Source organism: Xiphias gladius, chromosome 8 (assembly GCF_016859285.1).
Source record: "Xiphias gladius isolate SHS-SW01 ecotype Sanya breed wild chromosome 8, ASM1685928v1, whole genome shotgun sequence".
Classification (NCBI taxonomy): domain Eukaryota; kingdom Metazoa; phylum Chordata; class Actinopteri; order Istiophoriformes; family Xiphiidae; genus Xiphias; species Xiphias gladius.
In genome coordinates, this window is record NC_053407.1 from 17,391,329 (window position 1) to 17,412,044 (window position 20,716).

At 41.6% G+C, this 20,716-nt stretch overlaps 1 protein-coding gene across 2 annotated transcripts in view; it reads left to right on the forward strand.

Moving 5' to 3' along the window:
- scaper (S-phase cyclin A-associated protein in the ER) overlaps positions 1-20,716 on the forward strand; it is a 60,388-nt gene that overhangs the window by 411 nt on the left and 39,261 nt on the right. The window contains exons 1-19 of one of the 2 annotated variants that reach the window (XM_040133093.1): positions 1,025-1,146; positions 5,130-5,247; positions 6,313-6,389; positions 7,123-7,320; positions 9,812-9,912; positions 10,357-10,473; positions 11,182-11,309; positions 11,435-11,721; positions 12,217-12,567; positions 13,987-14,154; positions 14,279-14,345; positions 14,452-14,569; positions 14,944-15,055; positions 15,502-15,642; positions 16,137-16,292; positions 16,385-16,527; positions 16,785-16,866; positions 16,951-17,103; positions 18,301-18,408. In XM_040133093.1, coding sequence (XP_039989027.1) covers positions 1,093-1,146; positions 5,130-5,247; positions 6,313-6,389; positions 7,123-7,320; positions 9,812-9,912; positions 10,357-10,473; positions 11,182-11,309; positions 11,435-11,721; positions 12,217-12,567; positions 13,987-14,154; positions 14,279-14,345; positions 14,452-14,569; positions 14,944-15,055; positions 15,502-15,642; positions 16,137-16,292; positions 16,385-16,527; positions 16,785-16,866; positions 16,951-17,103; positions 18,301-18,408 — 2,679 coding nt within the window. In that variant the 5' untranslated portion in view covers positions 1,025-1,092. Of the gene's footprint in view, positions 1-1,024; positions 1,147-5,129; positions 5,248-6,312; positions 6,390-7,122; positions 7,321-9,811; positions 9,913-10,356; positions 10,474-11,181; positions 11,310-11,434; positions 11,722-12,216; positions 12,568-13,986; positions 14,155-14,278; positions 14,346-14,451; positions 14,570-14,943; positions 15,056-15,501; positions 15,643-16,136; positions 16,293-16,384; positions 16,528-16,784; positions 16,867-16,950; positions 17,104-18,300; positions 18,409-20,716 lie in introns of those variants that run through there. The other variant, XM_040133092.1, reaches the window with a different exon arrangement.

Here is a 20,716-nt window from a genome sequence, read left to right on the forward strand (position 1 = left end):
TCCGATGCACTCCCAGCCAGCTTAGGCAAAACTGGATAATTGAGAATGGGTTCACTTAGCCTACAGTTCAAGCAGAAAGGGAGCATTTTTGGGTGACCTTACCTTCTGTAGGTGTGATGTTGTCTGCTCTGGTGGCCTCCTCAGTTCCTGAAATGTTTATCCCTCCTCCAGTACCATTGTTAGACACATCACATTTATCATCCTTTGGCATTTTTACCAAGGAACGATAAATGGCCTTTGGAGATTTGTGAGAAGATGCTAGTGGATTCTGAGGTTTTAGTGTAAAAATTTATTGTCATACCATTAAACCAAGAATGTGACAATAGGAGGAGTGGTATGTAGGTTAACACAAGAGTAATAAGAAGTCTGCATCAGATGGTAAGGTATCCTGCTCTCCCAGTTTGTTCCAACTTCTTCTTGCAGAGTTTTTAAGTTTGTGCCATTTCTAGGCACTCAAACCATGTGTTTTGTCCCCCAGCAGCCTTTGAATCATCGAATGCTGGGTCCAATCATATCCAGAGCATCACTCTGTGTGGCTAATGCATGGCCAGGCTTGTATTAGCACACACTGCCTCTGAGCCTGCAGCTATACTCTCATCACTGGCACAACGGGATGGGGGGCAGAGCGGCAGGCCTGCTGTGTGCACATGACTGCGCAGTGCTGTGGCAGAAGGAGAGTGAGAGATGAAAAACAGAGAGAGAGTGGGGGCTCTGATGCAGAACAGGGAGAGCAGAGGAGAGAAGCTGTAAATATAGGAAGCTGAATGCAGTGGAGAGCAGATAGACAGATAGACAGTAGCAGGCATCGAGGTGGGCATAAGAGGTGGCTGCTAACTCTGCAGAGAGCTGAAGGCTCAGGCTGGATTACAGAGAGAATACTCAAAGTGAAAGGCAGGACTGCCAGGCTACAGAACACTTGTCTCTCTCAGTCTCTACTGGGAGAGGAGTTGACACAGCTGGGCAAGTTGCTATAACAGTGTGGACTACACAGTAGGAGTCTATTTTCGTCCCACCGTCAGATGACGATGTCACCTTGCACAAGTGGCAGCGCTGTTGAGGGGGAACAGGTTGCCTGAAGTGGGCTGCAGAAATATGTCAGGAGTGGATAAGGACGAGGAACCTGCTTACAGACTGTACTTCTATTCTGTATGTATCCTCCAATCTTTTGATTTTCTCCGTGTCTGTCCTAATGAACTAGTTCTCACCCACTGTCTTGCTGCTTGCATCTGTTTGTAGACCTTACCAAAGGGAAACCTTACACCTGCCCCCTTACTCAGCACACACTAGAAAATAAGCGCTCTCTCTGGTGCATGTGGAAGGATTGCCTGGCCAGAGGATATTGCAGAAGTTAGGGTCCACAATATTGTTGTACAGTGCTGCCCAGGAGACAGCTTGTTTGCAGCTGATTAAGTGGATGAAGAGAATGTTGCTGTATGCCTTTTTTTCCTCAGGCTGCTGCACTCAGTTAGCAATTAGTTGTGAGTAGGTAGGGTATTCTCACAACACTCATCTGTCATCCAGTGGCTGCAAAGCCCAGGAAACGCGGAGTAAATATTTACAGTCTGTAGATTGGAGATGGTGCATTGATTCTGACCTACCTCACTAGTTTTTGCTCATTTTAGCAGGACCTGTGTTGTTTGATGTTCTTTTATTTCTTTGTAGTCTTATTCTACTTGGCAGAATAACGCCCAGGCCACTCGACACGTAAAGAATTTTGCTCACCAAAAGTAGGTCAGCTGGATAACTCCCTTAGGGACATTAAATAGTAACAGACCACTACACGCATGCTGTTTCTACATGTGTAACGCCTAATGAGCCATGTTCACATTATTCTAATCGCGTTGAAGGATATTCTGAAAAGATTATTTTTACATAGATGTTATGGGCTAATTATCACTTGTTCTCTCAAAACCTTGGGAAAAGACCTACACTGTATCCCTCATCTGTTCAATTGCCAAGTGTCGTAGAGGAATAATTTTGCTGTAGCTTTCTTGTCTGAGTAGTGTTGCTAGTGAGAGCCAGCCAGGAAAAGAGAGAACGGTTTGTTCCATGACTCATTTGCTATTAACAGAAGAACTTGCTCTTGATTTTTGTTTTTGTTTCAGGTAGCATTGTATTTTAAGTCTGAAACCACAACTTGCAGTTGTCTGACTCAAATAGCAAATTTTGGTTTGGATTTTCGTCAAGATTAGATTAAATCTTTTATGAAGAGTACAGAAGTGGTACAGGCCATTCTGCTGGGAGAGAGAACACAGCAAGGGGGAGATCCACAATGATAAGCCTCTAGGTATTAACTTCTGTGTTGTTGTGTAACCAGATTGCCAGAATTCAGAATATTTAGTGATGTAAGATTGCAAAGCCAAATGACACCACGGAGACTGTTGGGTACATTGTGCATTTTTGTCTTTGCCATTGCATAGTAAAATGGAGTTTTTGTTGCTTATTGTTTAGGAGATTTGCTTTATGCATTAATACATGGAGCCATTTTACTGATCTGTTATGTGACAAAATGTTTCTCTATGAGACGGGGATGCAGAGAGATGTTCATGCAATGTTTCTTCACACGGGATCTTAATGCCCCATAGGTAAAGGATGTGATGAATGGCTTCTGCAGCATTTATTTTGGTTCACAGTGTCTGCTTTTCCCGAGGTTAAAGTCAAGTTCAATCATGCATATTCTATGTGTAGGTCAAACATGATGCATGCTGGGAACAAAACTAGTTTAGAGCTACTGCCTGTAGCTGTTTCTTGTCACAGTCTGTGCCAGTAGACCTCTTACATATGGTATACTTAATGCTTGCAGTATTGTGTTCAACCCCGGTTCATAAGCTCAAAACAAGGATTGGACAAATAATTAAAGCAGCATTTTGTTATACACTGTTTTATGTCAGTGTGTTGAAATGGATGTAACCATAGCAACCATACTTGTGCTTAAGGCTGTGTTAAATGTTAACACTGTAGTAAAAACTGTTTGGTTTAAAGAATTGTGATGGGGGATTTTCTATTTTTTCATATTGTTAACAAATCCCATGAAACCAAAATCAACAATGTGTTAGTTCATCTCTCAGAACTGTCCAGTGTCCCCACCCTTACTCTGGCGCTCAGCCCCAAGCCTTTTTGTTCCTACTGAAGAAAAAAGTCTTTAAACACAGGTTACGAATATATAGTGTCATTTTGAAAAACATGGCAAGAATTTTCTTAAAACAGCTGGACACTGTAGTTTTTTAGCAAACATTACTCAAACAGGAGTTGTTGGGGACTATTTTCAGTAGTAGATTTGGTGCACTAGTGAAAATATATGGCAGAAGGACAGTGTGTGTGGGTTTGACTCAAAATAAACTCCATTACCCAGAAAGAAGGATGTATGTCATCACCCAGTGCATCTTTGTGACTCATTGATTAATAGTTTTTTGAAAGCTATGGAGCTCTATGGCGCAGAGGAATAAGTTATAGTATATCAAGCCGTTGCTACACTGACAATGCGTATTTTTGTCTTTTCATAGGATTTGCTGACGATAATAAAAAAATATCTTGACTCGTCCATTAAACTGAGCACAAAAAAAGTTTAAACTTTTTATGTTTTTAAGCAGCCTCCTTTCTTTCTTTGTGTGCCCATGGGTTGAGCCCCATAATGTATTCCCGGGTGTCAGAACATAGAAAGTAGTGGACAAAATGCCTCTCGGCTTCATGTCCATTATTCCACTGAAGTCAGAGCACTTAAGGAATGTCATGACACCTTGTGTTTATCTTGCAATATATCACGTTTCTCAGAATTACCTAATGTGATACTAGGCTTGTCCTTGGCAGCATATCATGATATCATGTTGAAAGTCACCTTATGAGTCCCACATCTAATTGTCACATACACTCCAGGTCAAAAGTATCGGCCAAAATAAAATAAAAAAACTAACTTTATGTACTTCTAACAACCTGGCCTTGAATTTTTGGTACAGAATTTAGAATATCTTCAGAAATAAATGCAGATGAACCAATTTTGTATAATCAGAATAGTTAGTAAAAATGTTATTAAATTAAAGTTATTGAACAACAACAAAAATGATTTCATATAGTGAAATAAAAAATACAGACAAATTGTATATTGGACACAATTATTGGCTTTTTGATTAATTTAAACTAGTTCCTCAAACAAAAAGAAAAAACAAATAAGACCTGTGCTTAATTTTCAGTGTTCACATGACCTGAATTAACCAATGAATGACGGTTTTACTGCATAAAAAGGGGCTCGTGGTTTCCAGTTTCTTTTTCACAATCGTGAAGACGAGAGAGCTGTTTAAGAGCATCAGAAATGCTTTAATCAAAAAACATAACAATTCCAAAGGCTACGAGGCAATCGCCAAAGATCTTGAAATCCCCGTTTCAGCAGTTCGTAATGTTATCAAGAAGTTTCACAGTTGTAAAACTCTTGACGCTTCTAGGACGTGGCGCTAAAAAGAACCTCAATGGGAGTCAGCAAAGGTTGGTTCAGATTGTGGGAAAAAAATCACCCAAGACATCTAAATCAGAAGATTTCATCATTCATTTGAATGAAAGTGAGTGAGAGAGTGAAATGTGTTTCTCAGTATCAGAAAACTAGGTTTGAGGATAAGGCCTTGAGTCTTTCTGCAGGACGATGACCCAAAGCAAACATCCAGCAGCACAAAAGAATGGTTGAGAAGGACTCCCGCAAACTTAAAAGAGCTTGACCGCATAGCAATTGAAGAGTGGCAGAAACGACCAGCAGACAGGTGCACATAGCTTCTAGATGGCTACGAGAAACGTTTAGAGGCTGCCATTGTTGCCAAAGGTTCTGCAACCAAATATTAAAGAAGGCTGCCAATAATTGTGCCCAGGTAACATTTTGTGTTTGTATTATTTCACTATTATGCAGCTTTTATTTTTTTATTTACTTTTGTTTCGTAACCTTGGAACTTTTTATTAATATATTCTGGCTCTATGAAATTGGTTCATTTGCATTTATTTCTGAAGATATTCACAATTCTGTACTTGAAATTCAGGGGTGTCAATAATTTTGACCAGGACTGTACGCGGCGTATTGACAACACCGTTTTCACTTGGCTCTTGGATAAAGTACAAAACTGGTTGATGTGTTGAATCTTCTCTCTCTGCAGGCATCTTTTCAGCGCTCCAACAGCCATGACAAAGTGCGGAAGATAGTTGCTGAAGAGGGCCGTGCTGCTCGAAACCTCATTGCCTGGAGTGTACCTCTAGAGAACAAAGAGGAGGAGGGTTGGTAGCTGCGTGCAAAACAAACTCTCAGTACATGCTAATATGCAATTATTCTGCTGTGTGGCAGGTTTCCCATTTTTGCCATCCATGTGTTAAGGATTCATATTAACATCACAAGAGTAAAATCGACAATGACGTTTTTATTATTTAGGTCTTCATTGTCCAGCGGCAGGTGTTTCTGCTGACATTTACTTTAGGTGTGTTTTCGCATATCTTTGAGTCAGTGGCAGATGTTTAATCATTTATCTGGAGCATTACAGTGACCACAGTCTGTGATCGTTCTAAAAGACAGTGCTGTTAGTTTTAATGATCAATTCATTTCATGGCTAGACTGATAAATGATGAGTGCTGAGAATTTCCTATGTATGCTAAAGCTTACACCCGATGCATTGCCCTCTATTATGTACAGTATAAAATTTGTGGTGGCACAGAGTGCTTTGCTGTGCTGTACTGTCGTTCAGGGTGTCTGTTCAATAGGTTATTATGTGACAGGCTTCATATTGTTTGGACGGCCTTTGTGATGTCATTTTTGAAATCCTGTTATTTCAGAGAAAAATAACTGTGGCAGGATGGTAAGTTTCAACTTAGTTTCCCATGCTCCTTCAGTGTCTAGGCTATATTTTTAGAGAGAGCTTCTTTTCGGTCAACCTCCTCAGAAACCCCCACCATTTGCCTCTACACTTTCTCACTTTTTTTTCTGGCTCTCCCTCTTCTTTGTGGGTCAGTCCAGTTATTTTATTCAATGTTTTCTGCTCTTGAGTTCATGCCACGAAAGCAAGAAATCTTATTGCCACAATTCAGTTTAAGGTCTCATGTGGGTTGTTCTGTTTACATGCATCTTGCGCAACTGAATGTCCACCTTCTGTTATTGTGCATTTGTAACCTTTGAATTAATCAGTGACAACCCAAAAACACATGACTGCAAGTGGTTTAATAAAAGCCTATCCTAGGAGCATTGATTGTTAACTTGAAGCTTAGATTGTTTATTTCACCTTTGACTGTAAATAAGCCTTTTTTTTTGTTGTTGTTGTTGTTGTTGTTGTTTTTTTTTTCTTCTCTAAATAGCAAAGTCCAAAAACAACTCCAGTGGCAGTTCCAGGGCTCAAAGGATCAATTCGGGTCAACAAAGGAATAAGAAACAGGTTGGCATATCAACTGTTTCCACTAGAGGGCACTATTCACCAAGCTAACTCGCTCACTACAGGGGGCCTGTGAAGGTCATGTCACTCACTGTTTTAGCATTGTCTGAGTCGGTCTTGGAAAAGCTGAGTTCACATAGAAAAAGGGGTAAAAGCAGGGCATTACTGAAATTGTAGTGTGTGTGTGTGAAGTGTCTGAATGTTCCTTCGCTGCATTCAACCACAATCTGTCTTGAGTCTGATCTTTTTCAGTCCATAATCTTACGTCCATTAGTTGTTCTTCTGTTAGGTTGCAACATTGGCAAAAATATATCTGTAAAACTGCAACAAGCTACAAGGAGAATGTGATGTGGTGGGATGTGGGATACTGTATGAAGAGTATAAGAATTTGTCACCAACTGCACTAGCAAAAAATGCTATTTAAACTAACCTATTTACTTTTAGTTTCCATGTATATTGATGTATATTGATTTTATTTTAAGATTTAATACATCCTGATGTACTCTGGTTGAAACCACTTGGTTAATGTGTGCATCAACATTGGCGCAAGGGATTGAAACCTCTATATATCCGTGGTTGGTAATATAAGGCATTTAGTAGCTGCACATACGGTCTCAGCCAATTGAAAAATGTGCTGTGGCTGCCATATATGTAAACAATTAGAGATTTACATGACACTATAATAAGTTTGTCATTGTTTGGTTCATAATGTTTTGTTTATGCTGTGTCCCCACAGAATGCTGGTGTGGAAAGTAAAGGCACAGCCGGTGCCCTGTTGGACAAGGGAGCAGAAAAGAGCCCCACCAAAGCCAGACAGCCCCGCAAGGTGGACCTACGAGCACGCTACTGGGCGTTCCTCTTCGACAATTTGCGTCGAGCTGTGGACGAGATTTACGTTACCTGTGAATCTGATCAGAGTGTTGTAGAATGCAAGGTTAGTTTTTTTTTTTTTTTTTTTTTCTTTTTAAACACCCCAGTTGAAATGCAAATTTCGAGTTTCCTGTTTTGACCAAACAGGAATTCCTTATTTGGGGAGACTAAATGGTGGTTTGATTAATGAACACTAGAGGGGAGCATTGAGATCAGAACGAAATTTCTCCCTTGCACCTCACATTCCTCTTGATTTCTGCTTTATGTCAGAGGGGCTCTTTGAAAGCTTGCTAGCGAGAGAATTATCACAGGACTCTCTCTTGGGCCTGCCTGACTGGACTGAATATTGATGACAGACTGTAAACAGTACTGTATATACACTGCATTTGTTGTGTGGCATTTTGCTGAAATGGTGCTCGGCCATTTTGGCTTCTTTTTAGTCTACATCTTGCACATAAACTCTACCTCTTATTGGACACAGTTCTCTGTGGCGCTCCGATGGTGCTCCAGGGCACACTGGCATGATACTGCTGGTCGTGTGTTTTATTGATTCATCTGCCATGCTGCATTATGCTGAGCATGGTTCCGGTGACGGTCTGCGGTCAGTACCGTAGCCCAGTTCCCTGTGGTGTGGTCGGCTTGCTGTCAGTGCCACTGCACAGCTCCCTGTGGTATGATCAGTATGTTGTCAGGCTTCTAGGTGTTTCTTTTTTTTTTTTCTTCTTTTTTTTCATCACACCGCTGTATCTCTCTGCACCCTAATGCTGTCTAATGGCCAGGGAGCTGAATGCTGTTCATAATCCCCCAACCCACCCAGTTTGGGCTTAATGGACACTGATAGATGATGGAGTCATCTGGAGGGGAAACAGAGTGCTCTGATAGCCCCCAGCCACAACCCCCTAGTGTAGCTGTGAGCAATCTGCATTGCGTGCTCAGCTAACAATTTTTCACCTAAAAACAAAAGCACGTAAACACAACCATCATCGGGAAGTAATACCTAATTCTCGGCTAAGGCTATATTACACTAATGCTTTATGTAGTTTTGAATGACAACCTTACTGCTGCTCTAATATAATATGTTTTCCCGCTCAGAGGGACATTGTTCACCCAGCAGAATGATTAATGTATGCTTATTAATAATGCCCGCACCTCTTTACCCCACGGCCCCCAGGCCTAATTAGCTCCTGCCCACTGTTCCTTTATCCCGTCACTTGATTTATTAGACATATCATCTAGACCAGGCAAGAAAGGTACTCAGTCTTCCTGTTTGTTTGGAATCGGTTGAGGTTCTGAATTTTTTCTTAATTTATATCATTTTTAAAATGACTTAAAACTGGCTATTCTGGTTTTAAATTGTTTAAATAAAACAGAAAATGAGGAAAACTGTTAATTATTTACTTGAGGTCAACAACTTTGACCTAGGCTTTCCCTGTTCATTCTTGTTTCAGTTTAAGGACCACGGGTTTTTACTGCCCATCCTACTTTATGGCAATGCCTCTAGAAGGTTAAACATTTTGTCATTCATCATGAAATGTCATGTGAGGGTTGTATTTAGGTAAGTGTGGCGGTTAACATGCTAAAAGCCACTTTATGGTGCCTTCACTCTCTGTAGGTTTATCCGTCAGAGGACCGGCAAAACCTCTCTCCATCTCGGCCTTCATTACCAAATGAACACCGGGCCACAGCAGTGGTCTTTGCCTGTTAACCAGCTCTAATCAGCAGACCTGCTGCTGGACACATCTTTCACTGGCCTGACCTGTCTATTAACTAAAAGCACTGTGAAGCTTTACTCTCAATTACCACTCCCTTCACGCTCCCCATCAATCAGCTCCATCCGTTTCATTAGAGCTCTGGGAAAAGGCTCCATGCATCCCACCACCTCTGGATAACCAGCAACGTGTGTCTGTCAAAGTGCAGATAATATACAACTGCTATTTGGAGTTTGCCTTCTCTGTTCTTCTTCCAACTGTTCAATCAAGTGTTTGTCTTTGCACATGAACATGTGTTTTCAGCAATACTCTTGACAGTTTTTAAACTCGCTTGTGCGACAGATTAGGGCTATCAACAAGCATTGGAGATGCCAGTTACTGGTTTTAATTCAAAAAATCAAACTGATCCCAGAAATACAGCATTTAACATTTAAGACAGGCCAGTAGCAAATACGAAAAAACAGATATATTGCCGCATGCCTATATTATAAAATGGTTGTAAAAATATCAATAAAAAAATCTATGAAAACAGGGTAACACTTAGGTCAAGTTTTGTTACATGGTTTGAGTTTGTTGAGTGCATTTTTTTTTTTTTTTTTTTTTCTCTCTCCCCAGACAATGTAAAGGTAATTGTCTTGTTATTTTTCAGGTATATGAAACAAAATGCATTGCATTTAACATTTATATTATCCAACAAATATTCTTAAGTGACACTCAGCATGCAACTTTTTCTTTTTTCTTTTTTCAAACCTACCTCTCCATTGGTCTGTACATTGTTACAGTCTCCATGTTTGTGTTTATAATGTGCTGTGTAATCAGTCTCCGATTCTCACTGCTGTTTTTTAGGAGGTTTTGATGATGTTGAACAACTACGTACGGGATTTCAAAGCTCTCATAGACTGGATCCAGCTTCAGGAGAAGTTGGAGAAAACAGATGCCCAGAACAGGTGATCTTCAGTTTGTCTTTCTCACTGTCTTTCGTTGTCTCTCACTCTCATTCACGTTCCATTTTGAATTGCTCCCTGAGGTGAAACTGGAAGTTCCAGTGTCTGGTCCCTGGCTTTGAGTCACAAACAGAATGGATCAATAGCTTTGGCTTTAATTCAGAAAGATCCATGACTTTATTGGCTTGTCTTTAACACAGTAACCACTGCCACCGTAAATTGATTAAGAAATGATATTCCCAATGCTGCCTCCCAATTTCTTCATTTAAAGCATACTGTTAATCAATAAGACAACCTGAAACTTTTACATCCTCCACATAAATTGCTGCAAGTCAATCAGCCAATTTAGCTTATTTGCCAAAGTGTGAGCCAAGCCTGTGCGTCTTACGCAAATAGGAATTGTAATTAGTTTTGATAAGCAATGTTTGCCACTTTCACTTTGTTCAGGCCCACCTCTTTAGCCTGGGAGGTGCGTAAGATGTCTCCGGGACGTCATGTGATGCCAAGCCCCTCAGCGGACAGAATGGTTCCTTCTCCAGGTGCACGTCGTACCCTCAACTTTGCGTAAGCTCTGTCTCACTGTCATTATTTCTAGTCATACCCCCGTTTGGTTCATTTGTTTTCTGTCAGCATTAAGTATTTGATTTGTTTTTGAAGACCAACAGAAACTTCTATTTGATTATCATTGTATCATAAGATATCCTGTTATTAACCAATCCAGATTTGTAATGATGCTCCATGCATGGTTTTTAAAGGGCTTAGAAAATGCAGACTATGTTATCTAGCAATACATTCATTGATTGCTGATGGCGAAGCATTTGTTTAATGCAATTTGTTGAGTCTCTCACTCTCGGGCTATGGAATCGTTGGAAGGTGTAGACGAAAGTGTCAGTTAAAGACTGCTGAAGCACCGGTTCAATATGTGCACTGCTCGGTAATCGGATGCTGCAGGAAATGGATATTGATCACGACGGAGGCCTGTTTCCCAATACAGTTCCATGCTATCTCTGAGTGGAGAGTGCTGGGGGGGCAGGTAGACACTGTTTTCAGACAGCTTAAGTTTCTTAGACAGGCAGCACAGTAAGAGCTGCTCAGAGGATATAATAAAGCTGAAAATCCTACCTGTTGACAGTAAAGGCTTAACTGTATTGGTTAACATTTGCTTATTTGTGCGTGTGTGTGTGTGTGTGTGTGTGTGTGTGTGTGTGTGTGTGTGTGTGTGTGTGTGTGTGTGTGTGTGTGTGTGTGTGTGTGTGTGTGTGTGTTATTCAGTGGTCCTCCACCTACACTAGCTGCAGCCCGGCTCTCCCACACAGGCCCCAGCTGGGCAGACAGAGTGAAGTGCACTCAGTCTGTCCCTACCTCCAGTCAAACAACCACATCGCCGGTAGAAAAACCCGGTAAGAAATTCCACTCAAACCCATCCCAGATTGTACTTTTAAAAAGAATCTGGTTTCTTCTAAGATAGAGAACACAGTAACACATTTTCTTTTCCTTGACTGGTGGGATGCCTCGTTTTCTCCAGGTAAAAAGGATGCTGAGGGCTGGGAGACTGTCCAGCGAGGACGCACTGCCAAGCCTCGATCTGCTGCCATAGTTGCCAAGGTCAGTCCTGTCTTGGCTCATGTCGCCCCAAAACAGGACAGCACCAAGGATAACCAGTCACATCTGCCGCCACAGGAAGAGCAACAACTCCAACCTCAGTGTCCCAATGACAAGGGCTCGACCCAGGGAGACATTGAGCTGCGAGTGCCTGTGGAGCCTGACCCCCTGGAGGAGGTTGGAAGTCCAGAGAATGGGCACATGATGGAGGTACTGAGGTTCAGTACCTTGTGATGTCTTTCTCCCTGAGCAGTCCCTGGGTATCAATTATTCACGAGGAGCATAGTAACAGTAGATCATTTTATCAGCCACATTTGTTTTTGTTTTGGGCTCCATGGTATTCATAGACACTGTCCAGACAGGCATATCAGCTTTAACAAGCAGAAAAACCCATTTTCACTCTCATGAAATAAATACTCTGTCGATACCTCAAGACACACTTGGTAAGAGTGTGTTATAGCCATCGGTTAATTTTGAAATACAAATCAGTATTTATAATCTATCTGCTTATTTTGGTCATAACTGGATGTTTAGGGCATGTTAGTACCAGCTTCCCTGCATGATTTGTGTTTTCAGCTGTCTGTTGACTGGTCTGATTTCTTTTTTTTTTTTTTTTCTTTTTTAAGTTATTGCTCTTATGAATTGCTTGAAATATGCATGTCTTTAATTGAGTTTGCGTGTGTTTGTGTGTGACTGTCGGTGCAGCCCCCAGCAGAGAGTGTACAAGACTCGGGGCAGTGTGTCGACGCTCCCTGTGAGGACGCGCCTCCCCCCATACCAGCTCATACCCCTTCCAAAGCCCCAGAGCCCACCCCATCCTCAGCCACAGTCCCACCAACAGACATTACCTTAACAGTCCCAGACCCTTCTCTGGCCCGCTCCTCATCCCCAGATCCACCCCAGACGGATGGGCTCGATGCACTGTTGGTCTTGGGGGACAGTGGGGCTGAGGGGGGCGCGTCACAGGGCATGGCCACATCTGCTCCTGGACAGGCTGAGACTCCCATGGCAGCGGTGAAACTGGAGAGTGTGCTGGACCCCACAGAGCTTTCTACTGTGAGTGCTGAGAGATGGAGGAGCAGAGGGAGGGGAGGGCGGGGGGCAAGGGATCCCCAAGGGTCCTTCACCGCCTAAACAAAGTCAATCTTAAGAAACCACCAGACCAAATGTTCAGGCAAGACTGCATAGCTCTGTGTAGTGTTGTTACAGCACCGTTCACTGTGAAGAATAGCTGTGAGTAGATGGCTTTTGTACTCAAGCAAGTGCTCCCAGGGTGTTGCCCAAAAAAAATCTCTCACCTTGTTTTAGTTATTTTGGCCACTTTTTAAAATTCTGTGCAAAAAAAAAAAGCTCCCGAACCTGAACAAAGTTTCCAGTTCTTCTTCAACCCAGCGTAAAAATCTTTGGCAATCATTGTCTACTTATATAAGCTGTTGACACTATTGCTAAACATTGTGGAGTGAGTAAACACAGAGCATCATACACTTAATCAAGGATGCTTACACCTCCAAGTGAGATACTGTTAAGATTTTGAAAGGTGGTGAATTTATTCACGTGGAAATACCTTCAGCTCAAATCTGCAGTGAGGGTGATTTGGCCTCAGATTTTTAGACAGGATACTCATGTGTGTAAGAGTTAGACCCAGAAATTTTTAACCTTTCCATCCATGCTTCATGTAAAAGACACATGGTGTTCACAAGGCTCTTCCTTATTTACCTCAATAATTTATTTAGAGTAGTTGCTGCCCTGGAATAATCTTCGATCCCTTCGTTTATTATTGCCATTTCATGTAAATGCTTAAACTCCAAGAATATTTAAAAAGTTGACGTAAACAGCCAGTTTCACAAAGCAAAACCATCAGTTGCCTCCTTCCACCATCTCTTCATCCTCACAGTAAACGTGCCCTGCATGACTATTGAATGCTTCCTCACTTGTGATTCTTGTGATGATTGTGTGGTACAAACTGTGACTGGGTTGACCTGGTGTTCCCCTCGATCTTTGAAGCGTGCACCCGAGTTTGAATCGGACCAACAGCACAGAAACTAAAATTATTAATAAAATATTATTACAGGTGCTCCACATTGAAAACTTTTTTGTTCACTTAGAAATATTTATCTCTCTTTAGAATATTTCATAATTTATAATCAGTGACGCGAAAAATAAAACACCTGCACCCTTTCTGGTAATGCATGAATGCATCATACTGAAAGGTGTTTTGCATATTTTGTCAATTTAATATGCTCATAGGAAGGAGAACAATATTAGAAAGAACTTTCTGACACATATTCAGCAACAATAGAAAGGTTTTTTTTTTTTCTCTAGTAGTAGTATATCTCTCAGGACTCTCGTATTGGATTGCCTTAAAATGATAGGGATTTCTGTTTTTCTGGTGACTCAGTGTATGTTGGTTTGAACAACATGATATTATGAAATGTGAAATGTGTGTGAGAGGTGGTATCTGTGCCATGTGTTTAGCCCCAGTCCATGGCAGAGGTCCTGGCCAAGAAAGAGGAGCTTGCTGACCGACTGGAGAAGGCCAATGAGGAGGCGATCGCCAGTGCCATCGCCGAGGAAGAGCAGCTGACCAGAGAGATTCAGGCCGAGAACAACGACCTGGAGACTGACAATGAAAGTGACTTCTCTGTAAGATTCAGTCATTTATATTGTAAATATTTTACACTTCTTGTTTGGCAGCAAGTTAAAGTTTTTATGTAGATGTTTTACTTCATTATATGTTGACATATAAAAACATAACTCCTCCTTACAGGCTAGCATTGGAAATGGAGGTTGTGGTGTCAACTTGGATTGGAGTGACATGTTGGCAGATTATGACGGTAGGTATGGCGGTCAACATCTAAATGGATGCTGAACTTTAAATTCTTTTTAATGGCAAACATCAAATTTAAGTCTGTTAATCTTCTTTGCTTACATTTCCTGTAGCTCGGGAGCCGTGGCGTCAGAGTACCTCGTGGGGGGACATGGTAGAAGAGGAACCTGCTCGACCTCCTGGACATGGGATCCACATGCATGAGAAACTGTCCTCACCATCTCGCAAAAGGTGCAAAAAAATTTTCTGTATGCAGTAGTTGGTTGAGCACATCTTCCTTTTTTTTAACCGACTGCTTAGTTTATTTCTTGACACACACTGACAGTATTTACACAGTACAATCAGCTTCTCATCTTGTGTAGTGCCTCTCTGAACAGCACCACGATCTACTCATTTTCAATGACCTCATCCTAATTTGACAAGGATTTAACCCAGCAGCCTCAGAGTCAAACGCCCACTTACTGTGTCTGACCTCTCTTTCTTGTTAGGTTGCCACCCAGAACATCTGCAAAGGATGTAGTGCCTATGAGTGTCTGTGTCTGCCTTGTGCTTTGTTGATAAGGACACAGAAGGAGATGAATGATTTGTTACCATATTTTTGACAGAACCATTGCAGAATCAAAAAAGAAACATGAGGAGAAACAGCTGAAGGCGCAGCAGCTGAGGGACAAACTCCGGGAAGAAAAGACATTTAAACTGCAGAAGCTCTTGGAGAGGGTGAGTAAGCCTTGCCGAGTTGACAGAAAGTACCCTAAAGACACTCCATGCAGGCTAAGGCTAGCCTGCCTCACAACGAGAGGTTCTGTCAGCACACTGCCTGATAGAATCACTAAATATTATAACCCCCTCCAGTCAAATCCAGGCCAGCTGGCCGCAGACAGTCGTGAGAGAGACGCCCTGGCCAAAATCAACAGCCTTTCATGAAGTTTGTTTTTGTTCTCTAGGCCATAGTGAGATGAGTGAGTCCAAGAATAAATCAGGATTAACCACATAAATGCATGAAGTGGTGTATTTTCTCATGAATCCCCAAGAGGACACACTAGAGAGGGAAGCATCTGATAGATCAAGACTCCATTGTCTGCGTTGTCCTGGAGAATGTACTGTACATTTTTTTATTTTTTTTATTATTAACACTTCAGCTTCTCACTCTCCACCTTCTGCAGGAAAAGGAGGTGAGGAAATGGAAGGAGGAGTTGTTGGAGCAACGTCGGAGGATGATGGAGGAAAAGCTGTTACATGCAGAGTTTAAGCGAGAGCTGCAGCTCCAGGCAATTGTGAAGAAGGCCCAAGAAGAAGAGGCCAAGGTATAGCTGCGGGTTCCCTGACAAGCCGTAACAATATGCGTGTGACAGCTGAGAAATTTTCTGAATTAAGTGGGACATTTGCAGTAGTACTTATTTTCACTTATTGTTACGTTACATACATAAGAATTTATATCTATATATGAGAATCCCTTTGATCCCCAAAGGGAAATTGCTTTGTTACAGCCACTAAACACACATCTAGGAAAGAGGAAGTAAATAAGTGTATAAGTAAAAACTACCATAAAATAGTAATAATAATATATACACACACATATCCCTCGAAAAGGTTTTGGGGGGGGTGTCACTTCGGCTGATTCTGGCCAAAGTATTGGTCCTATTTTTTAATAATTTTCATAGGTTTCAATATTTAGGCTACAGACAGCCAAACTCACACCCCCAGTCCTCTGTGTGTGTATATGCATTCAAGTTTTTGTATATGTTATATACCTTATGTGTGTTTATATCCTTGTGCATAAGTATATGTGTCTGTACAGGTGAATGAAATTGCATTCATAAACACTCTTGAAGCCCAAAACAAGAGGCACGATGCCCTGGCCAAGTTAAATGAATATGAGCAACGCCTTAATGAGCTGCAGGAGGAGAGACAGAGGAGACAGGAGGAGAAGCAGGCCAGAGATGAGGCTGTACAGGTGACACATAAAACAATTACCCATTAAAATAAAAGTTTTCCAAGAGTAATTTTCACATTTCATTGCATCCCCATTCTCTTCTACTCCTTAAGGAGCGTAAACGGGTCCTGGAAGCAGAACGGCAGGCAAGAGTGGAAGAGCTGCTGATGCGGAGGAAGGAGCAGGAGGCTCGTATTGAACAACAGAGGCAGGAAAAAGAGAAAGCCAGAGAAGATGCAGCACGGGAAAGGGCCAGGTTTGTAGTCCCAAATCCCCGTGTGTGTGTGTGTGTGTGTGTGTGTGTTTGTATGTGTGTGTGTGTGTCTGTGTGTGTGTCTGTGTGTGTGTGTGTGTGTGTGTGTGTGTGTGTGTGTGTGTGTGTGTGTGTGTGTGTGTGTGTGCGCGTGCAGAAGGCTGCACCAATCCTCATTTGCTTTGAACAGTAATTTAGATAGATGACTTGTGTTTAGATGCACAGTGGTTTTACTCTGCTTTTGTATGTCCTATCTGAAGAGACCGAGAGGAGCGTCTGGCTGCTCTTAGTGCTGCTCAACAGGAGGCCATGGAGGAGCTACAGAAGAAAATTCAGATGAAGGTAAGTTTACACCGTGCCGCCTTGTTTCTCTACCACACACCATACAAGAATCCTCATATCCCTGGTTTCTGGTCTCTTCCATAGCATGATGAGAGCAGCCGTAGACATATGGAGCAAATTGAGCAGAGGAAGGAGAAGGCTGCTGAGCTCAGCAGTGGTCGACATGCTAACACAGACTACGCCCCCAAACTGACACCATATGAGCGCAAGAAACAGTGCTCCCTGTGTGGCGTTGTGGTATGTACAGTTTTATTCCATCAGTTTCAGGGCTTAGTGATGTCCTTTGGTGCCCTTGACTTATTGAATCTGAAAACAGTGATTGAAAACAGTACAACTTCCATGGCTTCCATTGTCGTAGAGAAATGGGATGTTTAAAAATTCCTCATTACTTTCAAATGAGCTTGAATTGTTCTTCAACCCTTTATTTAATCATTTTACTCTCCTAAACTAATATACATGTATGTGTCTCTTTGGTACACGGGTATGTGAGGAAAAGAAAATGCATGGTTATTTGGCAGGCTGTATATACATAAAAATGCTTATAGGAAGGTTCAGAGGATTTTTGGAAGAGGGCACATTTTAAATGAGGATTTAACTGCATTACTTAAACATGGAGTCTTAAAACAGAGATTTATGACTGGGTGTGATTATGCTTTTTCGAGTGTCAGGCAACAAATCCAACAAGCAAACACATTTATCTCTGACGCGACCGGCTGTCACGGTAACAAGGGTGGGACACCTTGAGTCTTCAAACCAGCATCAGATAAAGAGGGGGTTCGGGGGGTGAATGAGGAAATCTTGTTAAAACGTTAGATGACCTTGGCCGGCATCTGACACCAGAGATCATGGATGGGTCAGCAGAAAGCACTTTATTTAATGACATTAAACACAAACCATTCTGAATGGGCTTGTTTCCAGAGATGGGAGAGCAACCCCGCATCTTGTGACCATTTCTCAGACCTGCACCATATTTATTTAACTGTCATGTCCACTGCATTGTAGGGCAAACATATTTAAAACATTTTCATAGGCATTTTTAGATTTTTTTTTTTTTTTTTTTTCACCCAAATTTTAAACTTTTCTTTGTTTGGTATTAAAATCCCAGAAGAGAGTTATTGTGCTAGGTGGTTTCTCAAGCTAGACTCTACTGTGCTGTAGGCTCAATATAGAAAAAATAATAAAATGACATCCAACCATATAGTCCTCTTAAGTATAGCCATGTTACACGTAATGTGGCATATGTAACAAATCACATTTCCTCTTCTTAGTCATTGGTTTAAACGTAGGTTCGGAAGCGGCAGGTCATGTCCCACTGAAAAGCTCACGTTGTATATCATTTCACCAGCGTCCCAAGGGGCTCCGTTGACCCTTTTCTGCCTCCGTCTCCATTGTGTCCGCAGCAGTGACCTCTGACCACTATGTTTGTGTTTGCAGATCACCTCAGAGGTGCACCTGTTCAGCCACACCAAGGGCAAAAGGCACCAACAGGCTGTGCGGGACAGTAGCAGCATCCAGGGACGGGAGCTCTCTGATGAGGAAGTGGTGCGTATCACCCACACCCTGCCCGGAACAAACATCCACTCATCTAGTCAAAGAATACTGATCTACTGCTTGTGTCATGTAAAAAGAAACAAAGAGACACAGCGGCTGTCTTTTATGACGTGGTCATTATTATTGTTTATGCGTCCCCTTATATACTGCCACGGCTCTGTTGCTGGCTTTGTGAGATTACAAATGGGCCTTGAAATGTACACAGTTAAGGTTCAGTGCTTCAGTGGAGGGGTGACATCACCCCCTTGTCTCCAGGCTGTTTTTGTCATGGAGCTGATTCCATGGGAAGGCAGCTCGTTAATGCAAGGTAACCTCTCAGGCTGCAATATGAGATTGGCTTTTCAGCAGCGCTCATTGTGAGGCTGACAACTGTTGGTGCTATACGCAGCACCTTTTGCCCCGGCAGCTCCTTCATTCAAAGCTTTTTTCAGTGGGAAATAATTGATACCCCCTCTTTCCTTTCCTCTAAATCATTTCCTTTCCAAATGCAGTTCATTTTTTTTCTGTTTGACAGTATGATAAACAAGGCAATGAGGAGAAGCACTTCAGCAATATAGCACAATAAACAGTTCATATATGAGCACTACCTCATATACATTTGCAATATTTGCAATATTCTTCTGTATGGTGTTTTTTTTTTTTTTTTTTTTTTTAAACCTGTAACCATAATATTGAGGCTTTACTGTTTTCCCACATTGCATCTCACTGTCAATACTAATAATTTAAAGTTAAACCCTTGCTGAACTCTGAGTCATCCATGTCCTGCCCCGCATCTGACTAAACCCAAATGTCATAACTTGACAGTTTATATTAAGCGTGATCTTGTTGTATTGGGGTATAAGTCATTGTAAAATCTCTAATAGATGTCCAGAACTACCTTTTCCTATTATATGTGAAAGCTAAGCAAGTTGTCCAATAGGTTTATGTCTGGAGATTTTGTTTAGATAGACTTATGTGCCCCCTTGTTATTTATATCAAAGTTCATTACGGTGCTTACCATTTCATTCATGCTACTGCCAACTATTTTACAGACTGCAGCTCCATAACTCTTTGTGCAATTAAATATTTTTAATTAAAATGAAGATGGTTGGCTCAACTGGGCAGAGGTCACTCAGTTTTTTCTGTGGAATCGGGCTGCAAATGCCCTGTACCTTCATATTTAGCCATTTTCTCCCTTTCTGAAAGAGTTGTGAATTAAATTGAAAATACAATGATTATCAACAGGGCTGGATCGTTGTGGGGGAAGAACATATGGGTTGCAATCCCTTTTTTTTTGCTTATCGTCTGTTCTGGTTTAATATGATGCAGATAATATCAAAGACGCATGGCGTCTGACATCAGGACTTTTTTTCTTGATCACCTTTAGACATGACATCTTAAAGAGCTGGGGGTTTCTCTTACGGAAGGCTGTCTTCTGATCTGCTTACCTATAGTGGTTGGCAAGCAAAGCCAGTAGACGGATCACCAGGCTGCAGAGGGTATCAGAGCTGACCTCCCAAATGCACTGAATAGTCCTAAAGGTCTTGTTGTTGAAGCTCTACTGATGACAAATTGAGAACCTTGATGAAATATCCAGACTGCCAGCTGAAGCGAGCCCTTCCCTCCCCACGCTGTTTTGCGATCTGGCTGTCATCTAGTTATAGCAACAAAGCTGCTGTTAAGCGAGAGATCCAATGAATAGCTTTCAGTTCGTCTTTTTCGTATGATTTGTCCCCTCCTCAAAATGTCACTGATAGGATGCAGTTTAATTCAAAAATATCATGTAAACCACTGTAATGATGGTAACTCAATCCAGTATAGTAGTATCATATCTTAGTAGTAAACTTAGTAGCCAACATGAAATCTAGCAAATGGAAAGCTTACCTCTCAGGCCTTTGTATGGGACACGTGAGGCAGCGGATGAACATAGCCCATAGAATTTGTATTTGTGTAGGCTGTCTTTTTATATCTGTGATGGGTCAGTTTGTGTCAGGGAAAGGGAGAGATGTTTTAGAGTGGTATCCCATTACTCCCACCAGAGGCAATCTGTGGTATTGTGTGGTAGCACTGCCTTTCGGGCTAGAATCTTTGCTGCTTTATTACAATGGTTCAGTGGTAGGCACCTGTCTTCTTTTAAAGCCCGATTGTCTCAAACGCTCAAAGTCTATACAACTTCCATTTAGATTAGCCTCCTAGGTACAAGAATGTAGTCATTATATGTAATCATTATATATTCATTTGCTAAAGGATCACACTCTGTGTGTCAGCATTATACTCTATTTGACAGCTTAATATTTCAGGTACGTTTTATGTTACCAGT